This window comes from Lissotriton helveticus, chromosome 11 (assembly GCF_964261635.1).
Source record: "Lissotriton helveticus chromosome 11, aLisHel1.1, whole genome shotgun sequence".
In the NCBI taxonomy this organism is placed as follows: Eukaryota; Metazoa; Chordata; class Amphibia; order Caudata; family Salamandridae; genus Lissotriton; species Lissotriton helveticus.
Window position 1 is genome coordinate 535695415 of NC_136072.1, and position 22720 is coordinate 535718134.

At 46.9% G+C, this 22720-nt stretch overlaps 1 protein-coding gene across 2 annotated transcripts in view; it reads left to right on the forward strand.

Annotated features, from left to right (window-relative positions):
- The window catches only part of KAT6A (lysine acetyltransferase 6A), a 1535407-nt gene that overhangs the window by 292771 nt on the left and 1219916 nt on the right, over positions 1-22720 (forward strand). For both annotated transcript variants that reach the window (XM_078666232.1, XM_078666233.1), the window contains exon 4: positions 16459-16574. In XM_078666232.1, coding sequence (XP_078522358.1) covers positions 16459-16574 — 116 coding nt within the window. The remainder of the gene's footprint in view (positions 1-16458; positions 16575-22720) is intronic.

The window sequence follows — 22720 nt, forward strand, 5'->3', positions numbered from 1 at the left end:
TGAAGGACCAAATGCATTTCTGATAGCAGTCGATTCCCCTCTACAAAAAAGCACACTGTGCAGCCTGAGATTAGTGGTATGGTCTGAAATATAAAGAGAATACACTGGAGTAATGCCATTTTGACAGCCACAATAGGGCCGTACCATGACAACCCCGCACGGTTCCATGCCGAGACCGCCTAGTTGGTCTGGTCTAGAAAGGGCCGTAATTAGCTACCATCGTCTTCACCGGTATGGAGGGCAGTGGGATGTCTAAGGAATGGTATACTCTGCGCTGCTCACACAAAGGGAAACTGTGCCTGCAGTGAGGCTACTTGGGGCGGGGTGACCAAAAGGTTCAAGATCCGAGATTTGTGGTGGTTAACTTCGAACCCTGATGCTCTGCTAAACTCCCACAATTCCTCAAGTAGGGACAGGAGCGAGGTTTGTCATAGATTAGATACTATCCTCTGCATTGAGGCTAATTGTATGCTTGTCTGATTCAAGGCAGATCCCTGTGACCTGCGGATTGTTCCATACCCTCTGCGCCATGGGTTCCTTGTAGAGCACAAAAAGGAGCGGGGAGAGGAGGTAGCCCTGGTGGGTTCCCCATGCTATGGGGATAGATGAGGACAAAGTCACATTGAACTAGACCAAGGGCCTGGGGGCACTGTAAATGGAGCTTATCCATGCTAGGTATCTGTCCCTGAATCCAAACCGGCAGAGCATGGCAAGCAAGTCAGGCCAGTGGACTCGGTCAAATGCTTTTTCAGCAAAATTGGAGAGTGGAGAGGAAGAGAGCCTCCCTCTGTGATCTCTCGATAAGGTTGGTAAGATGGAGGAGGCATTTCCCCACACTGCCTCCCCGTGATAAAGCCCGATTGGTCAGGGTCAATTAGGCCCGGCATAATAGGGTTGAGTCGCGCCGCTAGGATGTTTGCAGAATTTTTGGCATCAGTGTTGAGCAAGGAGATAGGCTGATAGACCCCATAATCCCAAAGGTCCTTCTGGGGCTTAAGAATCACAGAGATGGATGCCTCTAACATCGTATCGGTAAGGAAGCCGGATTCTAGGAAAGAATTGAACTGCCTGGTCAGCTGGGGAGCTAGCTCTTGGCAGAAAGTTTTATAGAAAAGGGGGGTGAAGCCATCCGGGCCCTGCGCCTTAGAGGGTTTAACCCCTGAGGTGCTTAGGTTGGCCCCCCGGCCGTTATACGTCACGATGGGTGAATTTTTGCAGCGCACAAGGGTTTAAGGCGTGCAACCGCTGCCACAACCATGTCTACTCGAATAGGTTGGTCTAGCTGGGACGCAAGATCCGAAGAAAGGAATGTCAGCGGGACCTCTTGCAGGTAGGCCTCGAAGTCGCCGGTCGGGGCATCAACACCGGCATATAGGACGCTATAGAAAGACTTGCAAGCCTCTGCTATCTCACGGTCCGTATGGGCCTCCACCCCATTTAGAGTGCAAACCGAATCAACAGACCCAGACAATGCCTTGCTACACAACCTATGCACTAGCATTCGAGTGCAACGATCTCCACTAACGTAGAATTTATGCTTAAGTTGTAAGAGGGCGTATTCCGCTGGATCAAGATCAAGGCTTTTTAAGAGAAGTCTCTGCTTCTCAAGTTCCGCTGGACCTGATGGGACCCGTGCGTTTGTGAATCGACTCGAGTTCGGAGACCGCTTGTTCAATCTGCTGTCGCTTTTCCCTACACGGTTTATTCTCAGCCTCTGCAATAGCGATCAATTCGCTCCAAAGGACGAGCTTAATCGCCTCCCATACTGAGGAAAGACGAGTACCCTCAAGATCATTATTACTGAGGTAGTCCCCATTAGCCAAGCAGATCGCTGCCACCGTCTGAGTGGATTGCAGCATGGTGTAGCGCAGTCGCCACCTTGAAGGGCAGGCATATGCAGTATTCAATTGAAGTGCCATTGTGATCGGGGCATGATCTGACGGAGATCGGGGCTCTATGCTGGCCTCTCCAACACAAGCTGTGAGAGCTGTGGTCATGAGAAAGTGGTTGATTGGGGCATATGACTTGTGGGTTGCAGAGTAAAATGTGTAGTCTCTAGAGGAGGAGTGGAGATGTCTCCAGATATAGCAAAGCAAACCGTCCGCAAGCCAATGGAGGCCAGCATTTGAGAAGGCCCCCATCTGGGAGGAACGCTGGCTACAGCGGTCCATCTGTAGGTTAAAGTCTCCCGCTATTAGAATGGCAGAGTCAGGGGAAGTAAGAGAAGTCACCCCACTTTTATTAGTCTGACCTTAGGACCACTTCTATTTTGAAAGACCCAGCAGGATCGCATGCGGGGGTATCTTTGGCAAGTATGTGCGTCTCCTGGTGCAAACAGATATCGCCACCGACTGCTCCATGAGGGGCAGCACCGCAGCGCGCTGTACTGGGCCATTTAGGCCCAAACATTTAGACTGATGATGCACAGGTCCCTGGACACGGGGCTGGGCCTGAGTTTCGTACTTAATTACATGCCCTAAGTTCTCATAAGTAGGATGGGGGCCCTGTCGAGACGCATCTGCCTAAGCCAAGATAATAGCGGAGGTGCGGAGAATTGAGAAATGAAAGAAGACCCCAAGGATAACAATTTAGTAGCACGTGGAACAAAAGAGTATGACCAGAGGTTGTCAAATCAGTGTGGTTGGTGAGGAGCATTGTCCAATCATTGCATCCATTGGCTGCAGGAAAGAAGTCCAAGGGACCACAGTCACGTATCAGGCAGGGCATTAGGAGAGGCAGTCATGCAGCATCACGCTCTCCCCGCTGTTGCCGCTCCGTCTTCCGACAGCCCCACTTCTGAAAGCCGCTTAAACTGATCCCCCTTTGTTTCAAGACTCTTCTGTGGGAGTGGACTTTCCTGAGAGCGCTGGAGCACCGATTGCCGCTCTTTGTTCATGATGTCTGGGTCTGACTTTGTTCTGATAGGGGCACCCTTGACTCGCTTACAGCCTTGCTGCTACTGCATTCTGCGGTCAGGGAAATATGACAGTCCCTTAGTTTTGACAGGGTCTACAATATGGAGCAGGGCTCAGGCTTCCCTAAGGGATCTCAGTTGGTGTAGCGTTCCATCATGGCGAAAGATGATTTGGCAGCGCAGACCACATGAGTATGTTATGCCTGCTTTCCGCAAATGATCAGTAACCGGGCGAAATTATCTGCGTTTTGGCAGGGTGATCCGGGACAGGTCCTGGTAGAGCACCGGAAAATGGCCTTGAAACTGGAGCATTTGTGCCTCTATGGTTTTCTTTAGGATGTCCTCCTTTGTCTGAAAATCATGTACACCAGGATGTCAGCAGGGATTCTTTTCTGATCTGGGGGTCCTACCCTCTGTACACGGTGAAGCTGCAGCTTTGTTTCACTTGCATGACCAAGTATGCAACGAAAAAGTTCTATAACGTAGTCGTGAAGGTTAGCTGCCTCAGCTTTGGTCTGCACTCCCCTGAGGTGAATATTATTCTAGCGGGAACGAATCTCCAAATCCTCGTTCTGTGCCTGTAGATCGAGATGTTGCTCCTTAAGACGCAGGTCATCTTGCTGCGGCCACTTCATCTCTTCCCCTCAGCTTGCTTCTTGGTCTTCTAGTACAGCCACTCTGTTCCCTACCTCTTCAATATCATGACGAACCTCCTGAAGGTCCGCCGCCATTTTTGACTTCATGGATTGGAGGTCTCCTGTAAGTGATGCAAAAGAGAGATCCCAAAAAGGACTTGGTGATTGCAAGACTCCTCATCATCAGAATCCACCTTGTGTTCACCTCCACTCTCCTTGGGTTTTTCATCTGTCTGTGCTCCCCCTTGGTTCATGAACATGTCTTTAAGGGAGCGGTCTTTTTTTGCTCAGTTCATGGACATGGCGTAACCCTGTTGGAGTGCGCAGTGAAGAGATCCGCCTCAGCTGTGAAAACTGGGCCAAACGCCTTGATCAGCTCCCCATCGCTTTCTTCCTTACAGGAATCGGAATTTGATGTGCAGCAGGGCTCTCCGGCGCTGACCTAGCCTCATCAACCCCACTTCAGAACTGCAATATCTCGAGGGGCCCCAGTGTCGTAGGTTGCTTTGTCAGATCCAGTCCCAGTGGGTAGATCCAGCAGCCGTCAGAAGCTGATGGGGAGACTGTGAGGTCTCTTCTTACATTGCTCTGTGTAAGTCGGTCCAGTCCTGCGAGGCCGCCTCAGTTGCAGCCATGGGATGAAGCCATGGGGCCCTTGTCCGTCCCCCTTACTTCCACGCCGTCTTCTCCCATTAGGTATTTTGCATCTTTGTGGGGGGGCAAATAGTTCTCGCAGCCTGCCAGTTGCTGGGGGAGGGGGTAGCCATGTCTTCCCACTCACTGCTCTTCACTACTACTCTGGATCAGGCGCCCTCTGTTCGCAGGGACCCCGCTGGTGCACCCGTCTCATTTCCACTCACAGATAAGTGCAGCAGGGTGCTCCTGGGCCAATGTCTGTACTTCAGGCCCTGGAGTAGCAGTCCCACCTGTAGTCCTAACAAAGGCAGGGCCCAGCTAACCGTCCCTCTCACCTGGCCCTTACATGCTCTCAAGGCCTGAATCGTGGAACTGGGAAGCACCCAAGCCCTGTTCACTTTTTAGTGGCAGAGATCTCGCTTCGCGTGCTGCTTCAGAAAGCCCTGCTTTTAGGCATCGGCCCTGCGTTCAAACCTCTCAAGGGGGGGGCAAACTCAACCTTTAGCCGTCGCGGCCGTGAGGACTAACCTCCTCACTGAGGTCCTCAAACCGCAAGCAAGCTCTTCGGAGCCTCTGTTGCCGTTTAATGAGGCCTTGTCTGACGTTCTTCTGGGAACAGGTCCCCCTGTAGATAGGAACGTGGCCAGACGTCACCGCCTGGCTTTAGCCCACTCTGCCACCCCAGTTCAGACATGGCCATATGCAAATCAGTCTGACCCTGTGCCTCATGGGAACAGTCCAGCCCGAACTGCCAAGCCATGCCTTCCCTGGACCGGAAACAAGCTTCCTAGGACCGGTTTCTGGCATTTCAGCCGTCTTCAGCCAGGCTTGCTTGAATCCAGTGGCAAAGCGAGCAAGGGACTCACGTCTGAGCATACCCTGCCAACTTATGGCGAACAAAGCGGTACAACATCTACCCCTCCAGCATCTGCCTCAAAGCCCTCCTAGTCTGAGCTTTCAGGCCCACGTGACGCCAGTGGGTGGGGCAGGGTTCGCCATCACCTCCTCCACTGGTGCAACATTACATCGGACAGGTGGGTGCTGCAAATCGTCCGAAGGGGCTACTCCCTCCCCTTCGAGGCGACCCCTCCAGCCATGCCACTGCAGTACCACCGTGTGTCGGGGGATCACTTGAATCTTCTGCGAGAGGAAGTTACGACCCTCTTGGCCAAGGGGGCCATCGAGCGCGTTCCTGGGCCAGAAGTAGGGTGTGGTTGTTACTCCCACTACTTTCTGGCTCCCAAGAAGGGCAAAGGGGGCCTACGCCCTATCTTGGAGCTACGGAACGTCAAGGAGAGGTTCAAGATGCTGACACTAGCTCAGGTCTTAGCTGCCCTGGACCCGGGAGACTGGGTGGTATCGTTGGACTTTCAGGACACTTATTTCCACATCCCCGTCCTGCCAGCCCACCGGCCCTACCTGCGGTTCACGGTAGGCCACGAGCACTTTCAGTTTACCGTGCTCCCCTTCGGCCTTACCAGCGCCCCACGGGTCTTCACGAAAGTGATGGCGGTGGTCGCAGCTCATCTGCGCAGGCAGGGGGTTTAAGTCTTCCCCTACCTCGACGACTGGTTGTTGAAGGCAGGCTCGCCCCAGAGAGTTGTCAGCCACCACCAGACTACGGCCGACCTCCTGCACCTGCTGGGGTTCTCCATCAATGTGCCGAAGTTGCACATGTGTCCCTCTCAGAAGTTCCTCTTCATCAGAGGGGTTCTAGACTCGGCGCAGTTTCGGGTTTATCCTCCCGAACAGCGGGTTCGGGATATTCAGGCTCTGATTCCGATCTTTCAGCCTTTATCCCGAGTCTCAGTCAGGTTGACGCTGCGGCTTCTGGGGCTGATTGCTTCCTGCTTCCTTCATGTGCATCACGCCAGGTGGCGGATGCGGGCTCTGCAGTGGGACCTGAAGTTTCAGTGGGCCCAGCATCAGGGCAACTTGTTCGACCATGGCTTGATCTCGGAGGGCACTGCAAGACAGTTGCAGTGGTGGCTCTCGGACCGCAATTGGGCCAACGGCAGATCCCTCTCCCTACCCCAACCGGAGCACGTAGTTGTGACGGACGCGTCCCTCCAGGGCTCGGGAGGCTACAGGGGAGAGCCAGAGTTCAGAGGCCTCTGGTCTCCGGCAGAGTCCCAGCTCCATATCAACCTTCTGGAGCTGCGGGCGATCTGGCTTGCACTGAAGGCATTCCTCCCCTCTGTCCTGGGGAGTGTAGTGCAGGTGTTCACAGACATCACCACCGCCATGTGGTACTGCAACAAACAGGGCGGGGTGGGGTCGTGGACCCTATGACAGGAGGCTCTGCGCCTCTGGCAGTGGCTGGAACATCAGGGCATGACCCTGATGGTTCAACCCCTGGCAGGTTCCCTGAACGCCAGGGCAGACAAACTCAGCCGTCGGTGCATGATGGATCACGAATGGCGTCTGAACTCGGACGTGGCGCAAGGCCTCTTTCAGCAGTGTGGAGAGCCTTAGTTAGATCTATTCGCCACAGAAGAGAACGCGCAATGTCATGAGTTCTGCGCGTTGGAATTTCCAAGGCGGCACTCGCTCAGAAACGCTTTTCGTCGCGAGTGGAGTTGCGGTCTGTTGTACGCTTTTCCGTCTATAGCACTTCTGCCCAGAGTGCTGAAGAAGATCAGGTGCGACCGGTCCCAAGTCATCCTTGTGGCTCCGGACTGGGCACGGAGTTTCTGGTATCCCGAGCTACTCAGCATGTCTGTCGATCCCCCGATTTGTCTGCCCCTTCAGGAGGACCTTCTGTCGCAGCAGCAGGGGACGGTCCTCCACCCGAACCTGTCCAGTCTCCACTTACATGCGTGGAGATTGAGCGGCGGCAGTTGAGGCCATTTGACTTGCCTCCTGAAGTCTGTAATGTCATTCTGGCAGCCAGGCGTTCCTCCACAAAATCGGTATACGCCTGCAGGTGGAACAAATTTGTGGCATGGTGCACAGCAAAGGCTGTGGATCCCCTTTCTGCCCCTCTTTCAGAGGTTCTCCTCTTTCTACTTTCTCTTGCCCAGCAGGGCTCTGCTCTGTGCACTGTGAAGGGCTACCTCTCGGCCATTTCTACCTTCTTAAGGCTACCTGATCAGCCCTCTTTGTTCAAGTCCCCGGTTGTAAATAGGTTTTTGAAGGGCATCACTCATATGTTTCCTCCAGTTCCTTTCGTGATGTCTCAGTGGGACTTGAACCTTGTTCTAACTTTTCTGATGTGCGCTCCCTTTGAGCCACTTCAGAACTATCCTCTTCGCCTCCTTACTCTGAAGACCGCTTTCCTGGTTGCCATCACCTCTGCCAGGAGAGTGAGTGAGCTCCAGGCCCTTTCTTCTAAGCCTCCTTTCCTTTACGTCCATCCAGACAAAGTTGTGTTGCGGACGCGACCCTCTTTCCTGCCCAAGGTAGTCACAGCCTTCCACATCGGGCAGTCCATCACCTTGCCCACCTTCTTTCCGCCTCCGCATCCCTCGAAAGAGGAAGAGAGACTCCACCGTCTGTACCCCAAACATGCGCTCTCATTCTATTTGGATCGCACACGCCTGTTCCGGGTGGATGACCAACTCTTTGTTGGTTACGTGGGCGCTAAGAAGGGACGGGCGGTGCACAAACAAACCATTTCTCGATGGGTCGTCTTGTGCATCAAGGCTTGTTACTCTTTGGCTCGAAAGGAGCTTCCTGTGGGGCTTCGTGCCCATTCCACATGGGCCACGGCGGCTACTACTGCCCTGGACCGAGGAGTCTCCTTGCAGGACATCTGTCAGATGGCTACGTGGGCCTCGCTGCACACGTTTGCAAGACACTACTGCCTGGACAGCCAAGTCCGGAGAGATGGCTTTTTCGGCCGTTCCGTTCTCCAGGACTTTCTGGTGTGATCATTGGTTCGCAGACCACCACCGGGGTTGGTATTGCTGGGGTATCTATTCTAAGGTAAGAAATCTAATACTAACCTGTTTCTTTCAGATGCACTGGTTACTTACCTTCGGTAACGATATATCCGTAAGAAACAGTAGTTAGTATTAGATTCCTTACTGCCCCACCCATCCTCCCCGTTCTTCGAACCAATATCTAGGGTTAAGGTCATCCCCTTTCAGGGCCCTAGTTTCATGGCAGCAGTGTTGGTTTTTTATCATGGCTCTGCGTTTCTGGAGCGGAAAAGCTGTGATAAGAACTGACGTCAGCGCGCAAGGGCGGTGTCTAAGTACTCCGGCGATGTCACCCTGGCGCCAACGACGACGGACGCGGAGCCGCAGACGACGCCTACCGATGGGCAAGGGTACTGCTACGCAAAAGTTTCCGGATCCAGTCTGACGCCTGGGGATATTCTAAGGTAAGGAAGCTAATACTAACTACTGTTTCTTACAGATATATCGTTACCGAAGGTAAGTAACTTGTGCATATTCAAGTAATACTCTTTTCGGCTCCTATGCGGATGAAGCGATGCCCTGGATGAAAACTGAGATGGACATTGTGAAGGCTGTTAGTTCAGAGAAGCGGAAGGAGAATCTTAGGAGATACAGACCTTATGATAGAATATTTTGTTATCTACCTTTGATCTTTTTAGCCCCAGGGTGGATTGTCCACCACAACACAACGTACAGTCCTTAAGCTTGATGACCTAGCTCCTAAATTCCTTCATTATGGTCATCCATATCTCCCACATCAGTGTAGGAAGATCTTAAGAGCAGCAAAATGCCCTTCGACCATGTCATTGCATTCATTTAGTTGAAGAGGTTGTACATCTGATGCATTGGGGAATCTCCATAAGTCCTCAAGCATACAAGGAGGAAGCATTGCCCTATGCCTGCTCCTCTCAGAAAAGTTATGCTTGCAGTTTTGATCAGTTATGTTACATCGTGTGGCTATCCTAGCTTACTGAAAGAGTCACATCCTAATTGCCTAGTTCTCCGCCCTGTGTGAAAATATTTCTAAGAAGGCATTAACATGTTTACAATGTATTCCACCTCTAATGTAACCTAATATTTTCTCAAAACGTATGCTTTCCCTCTCTGACCCAATACATAAATCTTACATTCAGCATCTTTACTGTAAAGTGATTTCCTCATAGTTTTGAGGTCCATCCTTCTTTTGTTGCAAACATGGCATTGGATTTCTATTTCTAAAAAAAAATCATTTGTCACCTTCTTCCAATACCAGTCCTCTGCTGCTGAGACATCCCTTAATTTCCTGAACACTTAGTGGCTTTTATATGTCTGGAACAGATCAGATATCTTAGAAATAATCTGTATGTCAATTGTGGCCCAATTTGTGCTTTTCTGCCAGTATTTACACCGTCCATTGAGAGATTGATTGTTAATGCATAGCCATCTGTTACCAGACAGCAAACAACCCCTTTCCCTGAGGAGAAATGTTGATAAAACAGCAGCAAGATCTGCAAAATGTTTATATGAGATACTGCTGCACTTAATTTCTCTTTTTAGGTCTGCGTTAACCAAGAGCTTTTGATTTTGCAGCAGTTGTATGTAGAAACATACTTATAGGGACTTTCAAACAGCCCTCTTTATCCATTGGTCTGGTATTCTGTCATTCATATTTTCTTCTGCCCACTGTAACAGAAAGCATGGGGCAGTGGTTCAGCCTACTTCAGCCACTGGTTAGCTGTGAGTGACAGCATTTTCCTATTTCTCACTGAAGGTGTCAACATATAAAACAAATGAGCTTTTTCTTCAGGACCTTTTGTTTCTGAACAGTGGGCTTGGAGGACTCATTGCTTACCATTGATGGCTTCAATATTTATTGGTCAGCTGGCCTAGGCTTCCTTCCTCTTCATGTGTTTGTCCCGCCCCTGGAGCACTGGCACATTACTTGCACCCTTTCACTACTCATTTTTTAGGCACTGCTATTTTTTGGTTTGTGAACGTCCCCGCATGTGTCACTCTTCACGCTATGCTGCGGTGGCTGTCTTCCTAAAAGCACAAAAGAGGTATTATCTTGTGTGTGTTAATGCTGTGTGGGTGAATGTAGGCCTGGGATCCTACTAAAGTAATGCTTCTCAAAGTTTGGGACGGGGGGCCTCCAAGTAGAGGTGAGCATCGATACCCCGCCGATTGATATGAAGAGCCTAGTCAAGGGTTTGGCTTGGCTCCTATAGCCATACCACGAGTCAAGCCGACAAAATATTTAGCATGTAAATTGTGCACCAAACGCAACTAAAGATAAGGTAAGGACTCCGTAATTATTTCTTTAACCCGCATTTCACTTTAATACATTAGATTATGTGACTGCATTTAGGGGCATTCATTAGAAGTAATAACTTCTAAACATTAACTTAGAAACAACCATGCCATTAGTGAACCAGAAGGCAGATCAGTTGACCGCTGCTTCCTGTCAGTGGCCTGGGTTGTTATTACAGATGGAGAACCATTATAGACTTTTATAGCAACATCATGGTGCCAACTAGTGTATTCAGAAGGCTGGATTACCTTCCTCTACAGGGATCTACATTGTGGTAGTGAGGTGAGCACTTGCACCACAAGGACCTATATTTTCTTAAAAATGGGGTGATGTGTGCCCTATAAGGCTCCCTTTATTTTCTTTGGGTCAAAATACCTGTCCTTTACATTTCCATTGTTTAGAGTGATAGGGAACAAATACCCCATATTTGTCTTCCGGTCAAATGGAACACTCGCACTATTGGGATCGATCCTACGTGTCAAGAAACAGTTGCTCCATATATACCTATATTGTAGTTAGAGGGAGCACCTGAGGAATGGGACCTCCATTGTGTTAAGTGAGAGGGAACAGCTCACTTACCTGGACGTAGATTGCTTTCAGATGAGAGAGAACACTTGCCCATGGAGATATGTATTGATTACAGTGAAAGGGAGCACAGACCCAGAAGAGACCCTTAGAGGAACCCCTTTAGTGTTTATTTGGACTGAACACTTCCATGTGTGACAATGAACCCTATGACCGATTTCATGTTTGGTGGAAAGCAACATCTGCCTCATGAGATAGTGTATTACGTTTTTTTTGTGGAGGGCATATCTTCCTCATAAGCACCTATAGCGTGCTTAGTTTAGATGCCTCTCTATGTGCTGCGAATTAAACGTGGCAGGGGCCACATAGTTGTGCTGAACACAATAAATAACTTGTGATAATATTTATTGTGCTGAGGTCAAACCGAAACCATGGTGATGTATAGCAATCAACACTGCTATCATAGCACTGAGACGTGCGGGGTGTATGTTAGAAGTGTTTGTGTGGGCGTGGTACTCCTTTTCGGAGTGTGTGCTTAAAACCAACTGTGTGGTTGGCTGCGGGACGCCTGTCCAGACTGCGAGCCCCGATTCCCGACCAAGCCTTGCACTAGCACCAGGGAAGACGCCTGTGCGACGGTCACTTTCCAGACTGTGAGCAGCTCCTCCTTCCATCCTTTGAAAATTACCAATGGAGCCCTGGAAACATTTGTTGTAAGTTAACCGTTGTGCAATGCACACGAGCTGCACTATCTGTCACTAGAGCATAACGTGCACCTCAGTCACGAGCTCATAAGCAGTGACCAATGAAGTTCCACCAGATGCGCAGGGAATTAGCAGCGCTCTATCATTTCATGGGCGGAAAGAATCTGGAATCTGGAAACCTAGCCCACAGGTGGAGACTTCCGGTTGGGCGTGGACAAGGAAATGGGTCATTGTGACACTGTTGGTTCTGCCTCAGGCTGTAACAAGCATTTGCAATGCAATAGGTCTCGCATTTGCGAGAGTTTGAGCTATTGGCATTGTAAATGACAATGCCATTTATTTATGCTTTTAAAAACCTGCAAACTGTGCGTATACAAGCACTGTACTTAGTCCTTGCTTTTGAGAAGCAAGGCTGGCAGTCTCTTTTAATGTCAGCCTTGCTCCTCGTAAGGAAGGACTATACGTACAAAGTGCGTGTTTATGACGCTGATTGCAGATTTTCAAAACAAATTAATAAAAGGCATTGTCATTTACAATGCCAATAGTTCCAACTCTCGCAAATGCGAGACCTATTGCATTGCAAATGCTTGTTTTCTCTCTCTCTCTGTCTCTCTCTCCCTCTTTCTCCTCCCACCCCACTTTCTTGGTTTTGCCACTGCTTTGTTTTTCTTTTTGCATGTGTGACGGCCCAGTAGCTCAGCCAACTAACCCATTTTACAGAAAACACAACAAAAGAAAATAAGCATTGACAAAGCCCAAGACTGGTAGCCAATGCCAGACCTAATTGCTTTGCCCATGATTGTTTTTAGATTGATGCAGGCCCAGAAGATTCCCCAGCAATAAACGTTTGCAAAAGCCAAAACAAGACTTGACAAAGCCAAAAGGCTGGTTTACGATGCCAAACTAATGGCTTTTCTTGTGCTTGTGTACAATTCTATTGATTTTCTTGTGCATCCTTTATTTTGGGAAAGAGCTTAATAAAGGTCCCATGATGCAGATGTAAATGTAACCTGTTTAATCTACTTTTCTATCCTAGGAATCTTTATTGATGCCCAAAACAGCTGACCTGGTAAATGGTCCTGGCGTCCCGTGACCACTCAGTCAAAATGATAGTTGAGAATTATGAAGCAGTGTATTTGCAGTTTAGCTTAAAGGAGAAGTGTTGATTGTCACCTACTTGAAGCCACTGCCTACATGGCTTCATTTTCTTGTATCTCCTTTGCTTTTTTTTAATGAATTTGAAAGTGCTGAACAAACCTTGTTTTTTTACAAATTACTTTATTTTCTAAATCTGTATTATTTTTAAGTGGGAAAATAAGTACGTTTGAATACTATTGCCTACATAAGGCAACATCTGAAAATCATGCTTTTAAAACAAGGAATGTATTTTTCAAAAGGTACTTAAAAATATTGTGAGTGCAAGGATGATATATATGCATATGAACTAAGATTATAAGTAAGTAATATTTTTGTACGGTTCCAGTAGGGGTGTATCAGCAAGAAATATACTATTATAATGCACCACCTTAAGTATATCTCTGAACTGTTGCTGTGTCTACTTCTGAAAATACTGTTGATATGGATATGTCACCCATATTCTCACCTGGAGGAGGACCTTGGCCTGGAACCTACTACTGGCATGTTCAGTATGTGTAACCAGTGCATTTAACTAGGGCTAATATGTGTTTTGTATTCTGCGTTGGGCCGTCTGTTACTAAATAGATAGACTGATGTGCGCTTTTCCTGAAACTTTCTAACTTATCCTCTCCCCATGATATTGTGGACAATTATGGGTTTCCTAGCTCTTCAAAGGAAGTGTCATACCGGAAATGTCACCTGGAGGAGCAGTATCAGTGAGATGATGGTCTGTATTCAAAGTATATCTTTAGTCAACAAACTTATGCTTTCTAAACTAGACTGACGACTGATAAAGTGAAATCTGGAATTGCTGTCCCCCACCCATTTAGTCAGTGTTTGCTATCCTTTTGATTCTGGGCATGTTATAACAGTCTGTTAGTATGCCAAGAGCAGTTCTCTACACTAGGTCAAGACCTAGTGTATAGTATTGAGCACAGTTATGTATTCTATTTTTACATACCCTTTAAATCATGGGGGGGCTGATAGGAATTGGGTATGATACCAGAGTGGGTTAGATGGAAGCAAGGAAAGTGAGTGATATTATGAAGTGCATTCAAGCAAAATAGCTTATACTGACTTTGTCAGATTTTATAGCGCAACTCTATATTCTCAAGTCTTCCAACATACAGCAAGTGTCATACAGTGCAGACCCAGCTGCACGTACTTCAGATATGGTTGTTAGAATTATGTAGAAAGAGACACGTAGCTGCTGTCAGTAGAACAGTGAGAACCCTTCCCCCTCGCACTGGGCAGTCAAATCTCTGACATAACCCACGGACCAATACAAAGCTGAAGAGTGACCATACATAGGTTGCCTGATTTCATTAAAATTCTCATGTTCACACTTTCCTGAATAAAATAAGAAGGGATCATACAGCGTAAAACACGCCTTAGTAATGTATGTATGTATGTATCCCACATTTATAGAGCGCACTGCAACCCTACAGGCATCCTGGCGCTAAGACACAGTAAAGTTGGAATCATCCGCAAATGCTAGATACGGATTACACTCTGGGGAACAACCAGGTCTTAACTTTCCTCCGAAACAACAGCAGCTCCTGTATTTGCCTCAGTTCCAAGGGGAGGCTGTTCCACAGACGAGCAGCTGCCACACCAAACGATCTCCCACCCATTGTGGTTCGCTTGAACCTCGGGATGGTTGCCAGGCTAGCTGCAGTGGATCGCAAGTTACTTACATGGTTATACCAGCCAAACCTACCCTGAAGTGGGTTGGGCCCTGTACCGTGAAAGGCCTTAAAGGCAATACACAGCAACTTGAACAATATCCTTTGGCTCAGCTAATGCCTGGGAAGTTGATGATCCGTGCGATCTCCGCAAGACTAGCTTTGCTACTGCCGCCTGGACACTCTGGAGCCGCGATATTAGATACCTTGGGGATTCCAGCAACAAGGCATTACAGTAGTCCAGGCGGCTAAGGATGACACTCCTGCCCACTGTCCCTCTAGTCTGAGGAGGTAGCAGTGGTAGAACCTTCCGGAGTCCTTTAATGAGCATATAGCAGTTCCTGACTACCCTATTAACGTGCGAGTCCAGGTTGAGCTTATCGTTCAAGCTAACCCCCAGATTACGCACCATGCTCACAGGTACCAGAGGGCCATCCGTGGGGAAAGGCCAGAAATCCGATGGTAGAACTGACGGCACTCTGCCCACCCCACAGTGCAGAATCTCTGTTTTGTCACTGTTAAATTGCAAAGCATTGTCTCTTAACCACAATACCATGTCCCGCATGCACTTGTGGAAAATATCTTGGGAGTCCGCCTGATCGCCATCCAGGGACACTATCAATTGGGTGTCATCAGCATAGTTAACCACACTAATGTTGTGGGCTTTGATGACATCCATAAGCGTCCGCATATACAATTATATAGTATCGGACTGATTGATGACCCCTGCGGTACCCCATGCCTGTTGTTAATAAAGTCTGACTGAAAAGGGGTTAGGGCAACGGCCTGCCGTCTATCTGCCAAGTAAGACTGGAACCATTGCAGAGCCATATTAGGCACCCCCACCTCCTCCAGTCTCGTCAGCAGTGTGACATGGTTTACCGTGTCGAACGCGGCGGACAGGTCCAACAAGATCAGAGTTGCGGAATGTCCCCTGTCCGCCCGCATCCGAAGATTATCCAGCATGGTAACCAGTGCTGTCTCGGTCCCATGTCCTGGTTGAAAACCAAACTGTTCATCCCCCAACTTATTATTGCCTTCCAGAAAGCCCGAGAGTGCGTGGCTAACCAGGCGCTCCACTATCTTCACTGGATATGGCAATAGGGAGATTGGCCTATAGTTCTTGAGACAGTTGGGATCCAATGAAGGTTTTTTCAGGATGGGTGAGACCACTGCCATCTTCCAACAGGGAGGCACCACTCCACTGCTAAGTGATTGATTACATAACTGGTGAAGCAGTGGAAAAACCTCGGGACCAAGCTCTTTCCAGAATTTTTGGGGGATTGGGGCCAGCGGAGAGCCTGAGGAGACCCCCATTGCCACCTTAATAAACTCTTCTTCCGAAGGCAGTTCCCAATGGTTAAGGGTTATTTCCTGCCTCCGCGACTCAGCACCCATATCCCCATAAACCTTACAAACTGTTTTTTTTAATAATCAGTCATAGACTTCTTATAAAAGGCTCTTGATGACACAAAAGAAAATGAATTGAAAATAATAGTTTATTTAAATCCTACAAATCATTATTAATTACCCTTTTTACCAAACTTGATGTACCGAGGGCCAATCTTGTACTGCTAGGTTTAGAGAATAATCAGTTGGTGAATAAGAAACGTTCAAGAAAAGACCCAACACATCAAAAATGCACTGCAAAATTGCACAGGAGTGACCTGCAAACCTTGGAAGTGTATTCTTTAGTAGTGCTTTGAATTAATTTAATTGTATTATTGCATTCTGTAAAACTCTTCACATAATTAAATTCACTTCACATGCCATTACATACACTCTTAAACTTGGTCCTACTGGCTCAGAAATTTTCCTCATGACTTACTTCCTTGGTGAGGTGTTGGGCTGGTCTGCAGCAGTGGAAATGGGAATTAAGCATTTTCTCTTTTTATCACCCTTTTGAGGTAGGTTTCCCTTGATTATCCTTCTCTAGCCGCACTTCCATTCCGAGTTTGTCAAAAGAGAGACTCCAACTTTGAAACTAAGTCCTGCAATGCTTTTGGCTTACTCCTCTTTTCTTTCCTCAGGTCATCCATCCTGTTTGAAGTTCTCATCAGAGCTGACTGTTCGAGTGAAAGCTCTAAGGTGGCAATGTATAGAATGTAAAACGTGTAGCTCCTGCCGAGATCAAGGCAAAAATGCAGTAAGTATCAAACTTTAAAGGTCTGGCACATTGACATTGTTACAGGAGGAAAGTGAGCTATGTGGAGGTCAAATAGAGGTAACTAAGAGGAAACCTAGTATATGCTGTTGATGGTATTTACTAAAAACAACACTGCACTGCAGTTTCAGATTGATGTTACATCTTCCTTCTGTGTAATAACCAGTACAGCCTTCAGCCCCTCAATTTTCCCCATCATTTTTTTATCCTCCAAAGTAGGTTGCTGTTTCGCTCTCCTGTCAATTTACCATTACTTGCTGGTGGTAACCTAAGAGCTTTCTCCTGTTTCTCTTTCCTTCCCTATTCACTAATGCCTACTGTCCATGTATCCAGAGTTCCTGTTCTTTTCCTACTTTTGTCTCTTACAGTAACAATGTAGATTCAAAGTGCCCACTTATAGCCAGACAACCTAAGTCATTAGTGAGTCATCTGTCCCTCTCCTTTCAATCTCCTGCCCTTCTCCTTCTTTCAATCTCCTGCCCATGAGCTACCCTTTGGAACTCCAGAGTTAAGTCATTCAGTCTCCTGTAGATGAGAATGAGCACTTCCTTCTGCTCCTATCTTGTATTGTACTGTGAGCAGTAACAAAAACACTTTCCTTTGGAAAGGCTCATTAGTCCCCTAGCTACACATACAGCAATTCTTTTAACCAGTCGATTCTCTCATCGATGCATGCAGATTTCAGTGATTCATATTTTTTAGTCACTGCATGCCGCACACTGGCAGGTTTAATGTGGCAGTGGGGAAAAGGGTTTGAGAGTTAAGACACATAAAATGAGAGAAAGTGACTGAATATGGTGCAACAATACAAATATGTATTTTATTTTCTAGTTCCAGATCTTAACTCAAAACTGTTTCTTAAGAAAGCATGGGCTTTAGGGCCTGCCAGAATGAATAAAGCTGTTGCAATTTCTCCATCGAATGCAACTTGCTACACATGCCACTCATGCACCTACAGGGTTTCTGAATGAAGGTTGCAGATGGACATTTGTCTTTATCACCAAATCTAAGGCCTTATGTAGTGGTGATTGAGCTTACTTGGTGTAAAGCCTATTGTGTCATACAAGGTATCTTGAAAACTGTGTATTAGCGAGTGTTTATGAAAGAGAATCACTGGCTGAACTGGCGCTGATACTTCAGACTTTGCATGATAGTGTCTAGAGAGAGGAAAGGTTATGAAAGAATATAAAGAGTGGCCTTTCGACAAAGGCGAGTAGAGCAGCATTTGTTTTGGGGTGGTCAAGAGAACATCTATACTGGACAGCGGACTCTGTTTTTCTCATTGTTATACATGCAGGACATAGTTGTCTTATTTATCAGACTAATTTCTAAACACAACATAATCTTAGTATCACGTGCATATGTTTGTATAGCACCAGTACTGAGAATTCATGTAATAGTTCAAATAAAGCTCCTCATTTTACCTAAGTTAGTTTACAGTGTCTCTTCTGCCTACTGTTTCTCATCCTTGACTAAATATGCTTCCTTCTGACCATCCTACTTCGTCAACCTATTTGTTCAAAACACTCAAACTGTTCTCTAATTTTGCAGCTTATTTGAACTGTGTTCCCTCTATCTTACTTTATTTTCCTACTACTTACACTCTGGTGAATGATAGTAGCCTTCATTCTACCGTGTCACCTCATTACTATTTCTAACCCCCTGCTAAGCATGGTGAGTTTCAATTTAATGTTTCATGGGATTAAGACTGAAGTCCTGCTGGTCCCTTAGCCTATCTTGGCCGGGCTCACCCATTCCTTGCTTCTTCCAGCCCTTTGAGCGAATAGGTGAAGAAAACCCATGCTCATCTTTTATCTGTATCCAGGTTCCACAACAAAAGTGCTCTTATTCTCATTCACAAATCCCCATACAATGGCACAGGGGGACTAGGGGTTTGACTAATTACCTTTTGCAGCATTTCATTCTTTTTGAGTTAATAAAATCAGCATTATGCTGGGTTATTGTAATACCAACTGCTTCTACATCCTGCCACCTTTTTAATTGCCTGATACCTGGTGTCATGGCTGACATCTTCTATGAAAAGCTATGAATACCTCTGTGCACAGTCTTTCAATGCAAGTGCAGTGGTTCCTTCCTGATGTTCTACAAATTATGTTTACTGGAACCTTTAGTACTTGTGAATTGCTGTTGCTTTTTTCCTGATAGATACTTATAACCGCAGATTCCTCTCCTGTACAATGTTCCCCAGTTGCTAGACTGGATCTGGAAATCTTTCAGCAGTGCTCCTGCACTCCACTAAGTGGTGCCATGTGTCTCCATGCCGAGTCCGCACGGGCTTGGAAATGACGCAGCAGAGCTGCATATAAGCGCCACCTCAGCTTAACTCAGTTCCTTTCCTTCCACACCTTCCAACAAGAACCTCGAGGTCTGCTTCTACTCTTATCCGACCTTTGAGGATTTCAGAGAATAAGAAGTGTGTGTGCTATGATATGATGTCCCCTTGAAAAACAAGTCTTCAAGACATTCTGTGACTGTAGAAAACCGATGTTGATCACATACCTGAAGAAAGTGTGTCCAGTGTTGGTTTTTGTTGCACAATTCGAAGTTGTGGGACAAGTGCGGACTCATGCATTTTAAAGTGATCCGGTACCGAAAGATGTATGTCATCCAGCACCATAAAATGTTGAAACCTTTGCGGCAATCCCGCTACAGGTTGTGGGCTGTGGCTCAGTCCCAGTCTCTGGGCTAGTCTTGCGATAGTCCACCATTTGGGCAAACAATTTTGTTAAGTTAAAATGTAAATCAAAACAGAAACACAAAAAAGCAAAGCAGATTCTTCTCCACCCCTTGACTCCGTGTCCAAATAGAGGGCACAAGGGTATCACAATACTAGCTGGTCTCCTCTGGGGGCCCAGAGTACTGTGCTAATCCCCCATCTGATCCTGGTGCACTCTGATTTTTCTGGGCCACTAGCGATGCTCCAGCAAGTAATGCCTTCAAAGAGCCCATGCTGCAGATCGTTGACATTTTTCTGGCTTCTTCTGAGGTGTCTTCAGGCCTCAGTGATCCGCAGGAGCTTCTATTTAGGTTTCCGCTAACATGACGTCTTGTAGTGCCCTCTTTTTCCATGGATCTTGTTCCAGGTCTGGTACTGAATCTGGTAAGTTACCTATGCCAGTGCCTATTCCCGTATCAGGTCTCAGCTCTTCAGTGCCGTTGTCTGATACCCTTGACAGGAGATTATGTGATCCTGATGTCTAACCTTGAACTGATTTCAGCCTGATCTTGACCGTTGTCATTCTATGAACTAACTAAAGCACAACTGGTCTCATACACTCTGGTTCCTCACCGGTTCCACTGTCAAGCCGAAAACACAATTGAACCTCAGTTGGGGGGCAACAGAGGTTCAATTGTGTTTTTGGCTCTGATTCCGACTAAGGCACACCAAAAGGATATGATAATGGGGGGCAATTATGCTGATAACAATTATTACACAGACTTGAAAGAAGTCTGTGGGCTTGATTCGTCCCCAGATACTGGGATGACTCAGGAAAATGTATTTGTTGAGGTTTGGAGAGCAGCTGAAGTGCGGGATTTACTGTTGAAACCAAAATGAATGTCCTTACACCCAGGATCAACTTCATCTAAACTCTTGCTTCTTTCTGACAATGCCCTTATGCTATGCACTTTGATGGGGATTTGGTCCAAACCATGTTCTTTCCGGCTAGTGAATAGACCTGTGACCAGGTGCTATAGGCTGGCACCTGGATACCCTGACTTCCAAACGCCCTACCCCAGAGAGTAGTAATGTAGGCATCTTCGAATTAATCTGAATTCTTCCCCACTGCACTACCGGATAGAGAACTCAAATGAATTGAGGTTTATGGGGAATGAAAGATCTCTTAGGCCAGTTTGGCACTGCAATCAGTAATGTCGTTTGTTTATTAGGTTGCTATATGTATGCCCTGTGGAATATAGTTATGGAGATCTTGCTGACTTTCCCACAAAACCTTAGAGCCTCTCTGGCCATAATATGCAAGATGGACAAGACGTTTCCAAGTACCTGATTTATGCTGGCCTGGACACTACTGACTGTTTGGGAAGGGCAGACGGCACTCCCGGCGAGCTGTGTCGCTTCACATGGATGCATGCCACATGCTTTTCAGGATATGTGCAGGCTTCCCTGAAGAACATGGCCTTCTTGGGCGAGAAGGCTGTTTCCACTCTTGAGTGATTGAAACATACTAGAGCCATGGCACACTCCGTGAGGTTGGTGACCCATGCTAAGCAGTTCCCTCATCAGTTTAGAAAGTTTAGGGTGTATTTAAGAGAATTGGTGTACACACAGCATCAGTCACTACAACCAGCATCAGTCCCCTTAACCACTCCATTATTCACCTCAGACTATGTCTTTGCTTATGCAAATAGCTGCCTTTGATTAGCAGAATCCCCACTTAACAGTTCTGTGCCACCTGATTAAAGGACCTGTTAGGTGGTGCAACACACTTCTGCACAGGTAGGGCCACTTCTTGTCCAGACTATTCCCGGGGGCTAACTCAACGGATGGGAAAGCCAGTTAATGATCCTGAGTTGAACCAGAGTGAAGGAGTTAGAGGTCTCTTGACTATCATACCAGCCTTTTGTGCTTTTCGTAAATGTGCATTTTCTGTTTGTGATTTTTCAAATTAAGTGTGTAGAACATCGGCCCCAAGGCAGGTTGGATTAGGCATTGCTCATTCCGCTACCAGTGCTAGGGTCAAGTACGAGTTTTAAAATTTAGAGCTAGTGTTTTCGAGTAGTAAAGGAACTGTAGACATCTGATTCACTAGCACTTGTGGGGACAGAAAAATTATGTTTGAGGCGTGTGAGCTGTAGATCACATGCTTTGCATGCTCCTGCAAGACACTCACCCGCGACGGTATTGTTTTCGATTATAAAATCCCATTCTCTGCGTATCATTTATACTTCAAAAACACTCTTGTAGCTCATGGAAGGCCATCGGGCCGCCTCGCAGTAGATAGAACAGACTCCATTTAAATTCTGCCCTCGGTGCCATGCGAAGTTCCCGCGCACTGACTCACACAAAGTGTGCAACCTGTGCTTGTCTCTGGAGCACAGCCAACAGTACTGCGACTCATGTAAGTCGAGCGGCGTACTAGCTTCCGTGTAATACTATCCCCTTCAACTGCCTGCTCAACGCCTGGCTTAAATCCTCCTAGCCGCGAGCATTATATTCGTCATTGTGTTGTTAACGGTTTTTCTCTATCTCCTCACTACGCCGTACACTACAATCAGATAATTGCACTGCGCCGCACGCTGCCCATGTTGTCACATCGGCATGTCGAATTAGTTCCGCATGCCACTTCCACCACCAGTTGCGTGCCTGCATAGTTTTATTCTCAGCTTACTGGTAACAAAGTCACTGACAAGTCAATGAACTCTGACTAGAATGGTCCGTACCTAGCTAACTGTCTAAATTCTTGTTCTTTTTTCCATCTCTCCCATTTATTTCACCTTTGTCAAAATTGTTTGTTTGTTATGCACGTATGAAAGGAACCTATATGATCCCAAGACAGACATGTTTTATAATTCTGTCCTGAAGATGATGCCATTTATTTAGAGTTTGTGCATCGAAACGTCGACAACTTTTGTACCATATGTCCACTAAATAAGTTGATTACATTGCACAATGGTACTTTGATTGAATCAAGTCTGTTCACTGAATACTAGGAAACAGACCGCCTCGTTCGCCTTTTGCCTGTAAAAATTGCTGTTTTGTCTTGTTGTATGTGTGTCACAGGCTGCCCCCTTGACATTACCTTCAATTTTGTGTTATACTATATATATTTGCAAAATAAATCTCTGTCCGGCTGGAAAAAGAACATACTGGCTATCTAGCTTATGTTGATTCTAACCATTCATTTTTTAATGTTCTAGGGACCACTGTCTTTAGTAACAAAGTAGCGCCCAAGGTCCCTAGTGTATTACCTTTGGGTTCCCTTGCTTTTCCTAGAAATCCATCCAAAGAGCAACATTTCGATGCTCTGCCCTCCAACCTGGATCCAAAACTGCAGGAGCTATATATTCACCCAACAACTGGACATATTACCACAAAGGTGACAAAATGCAAACCTGAGACAGATTAGGTCTACCACATTCCTTTAAAA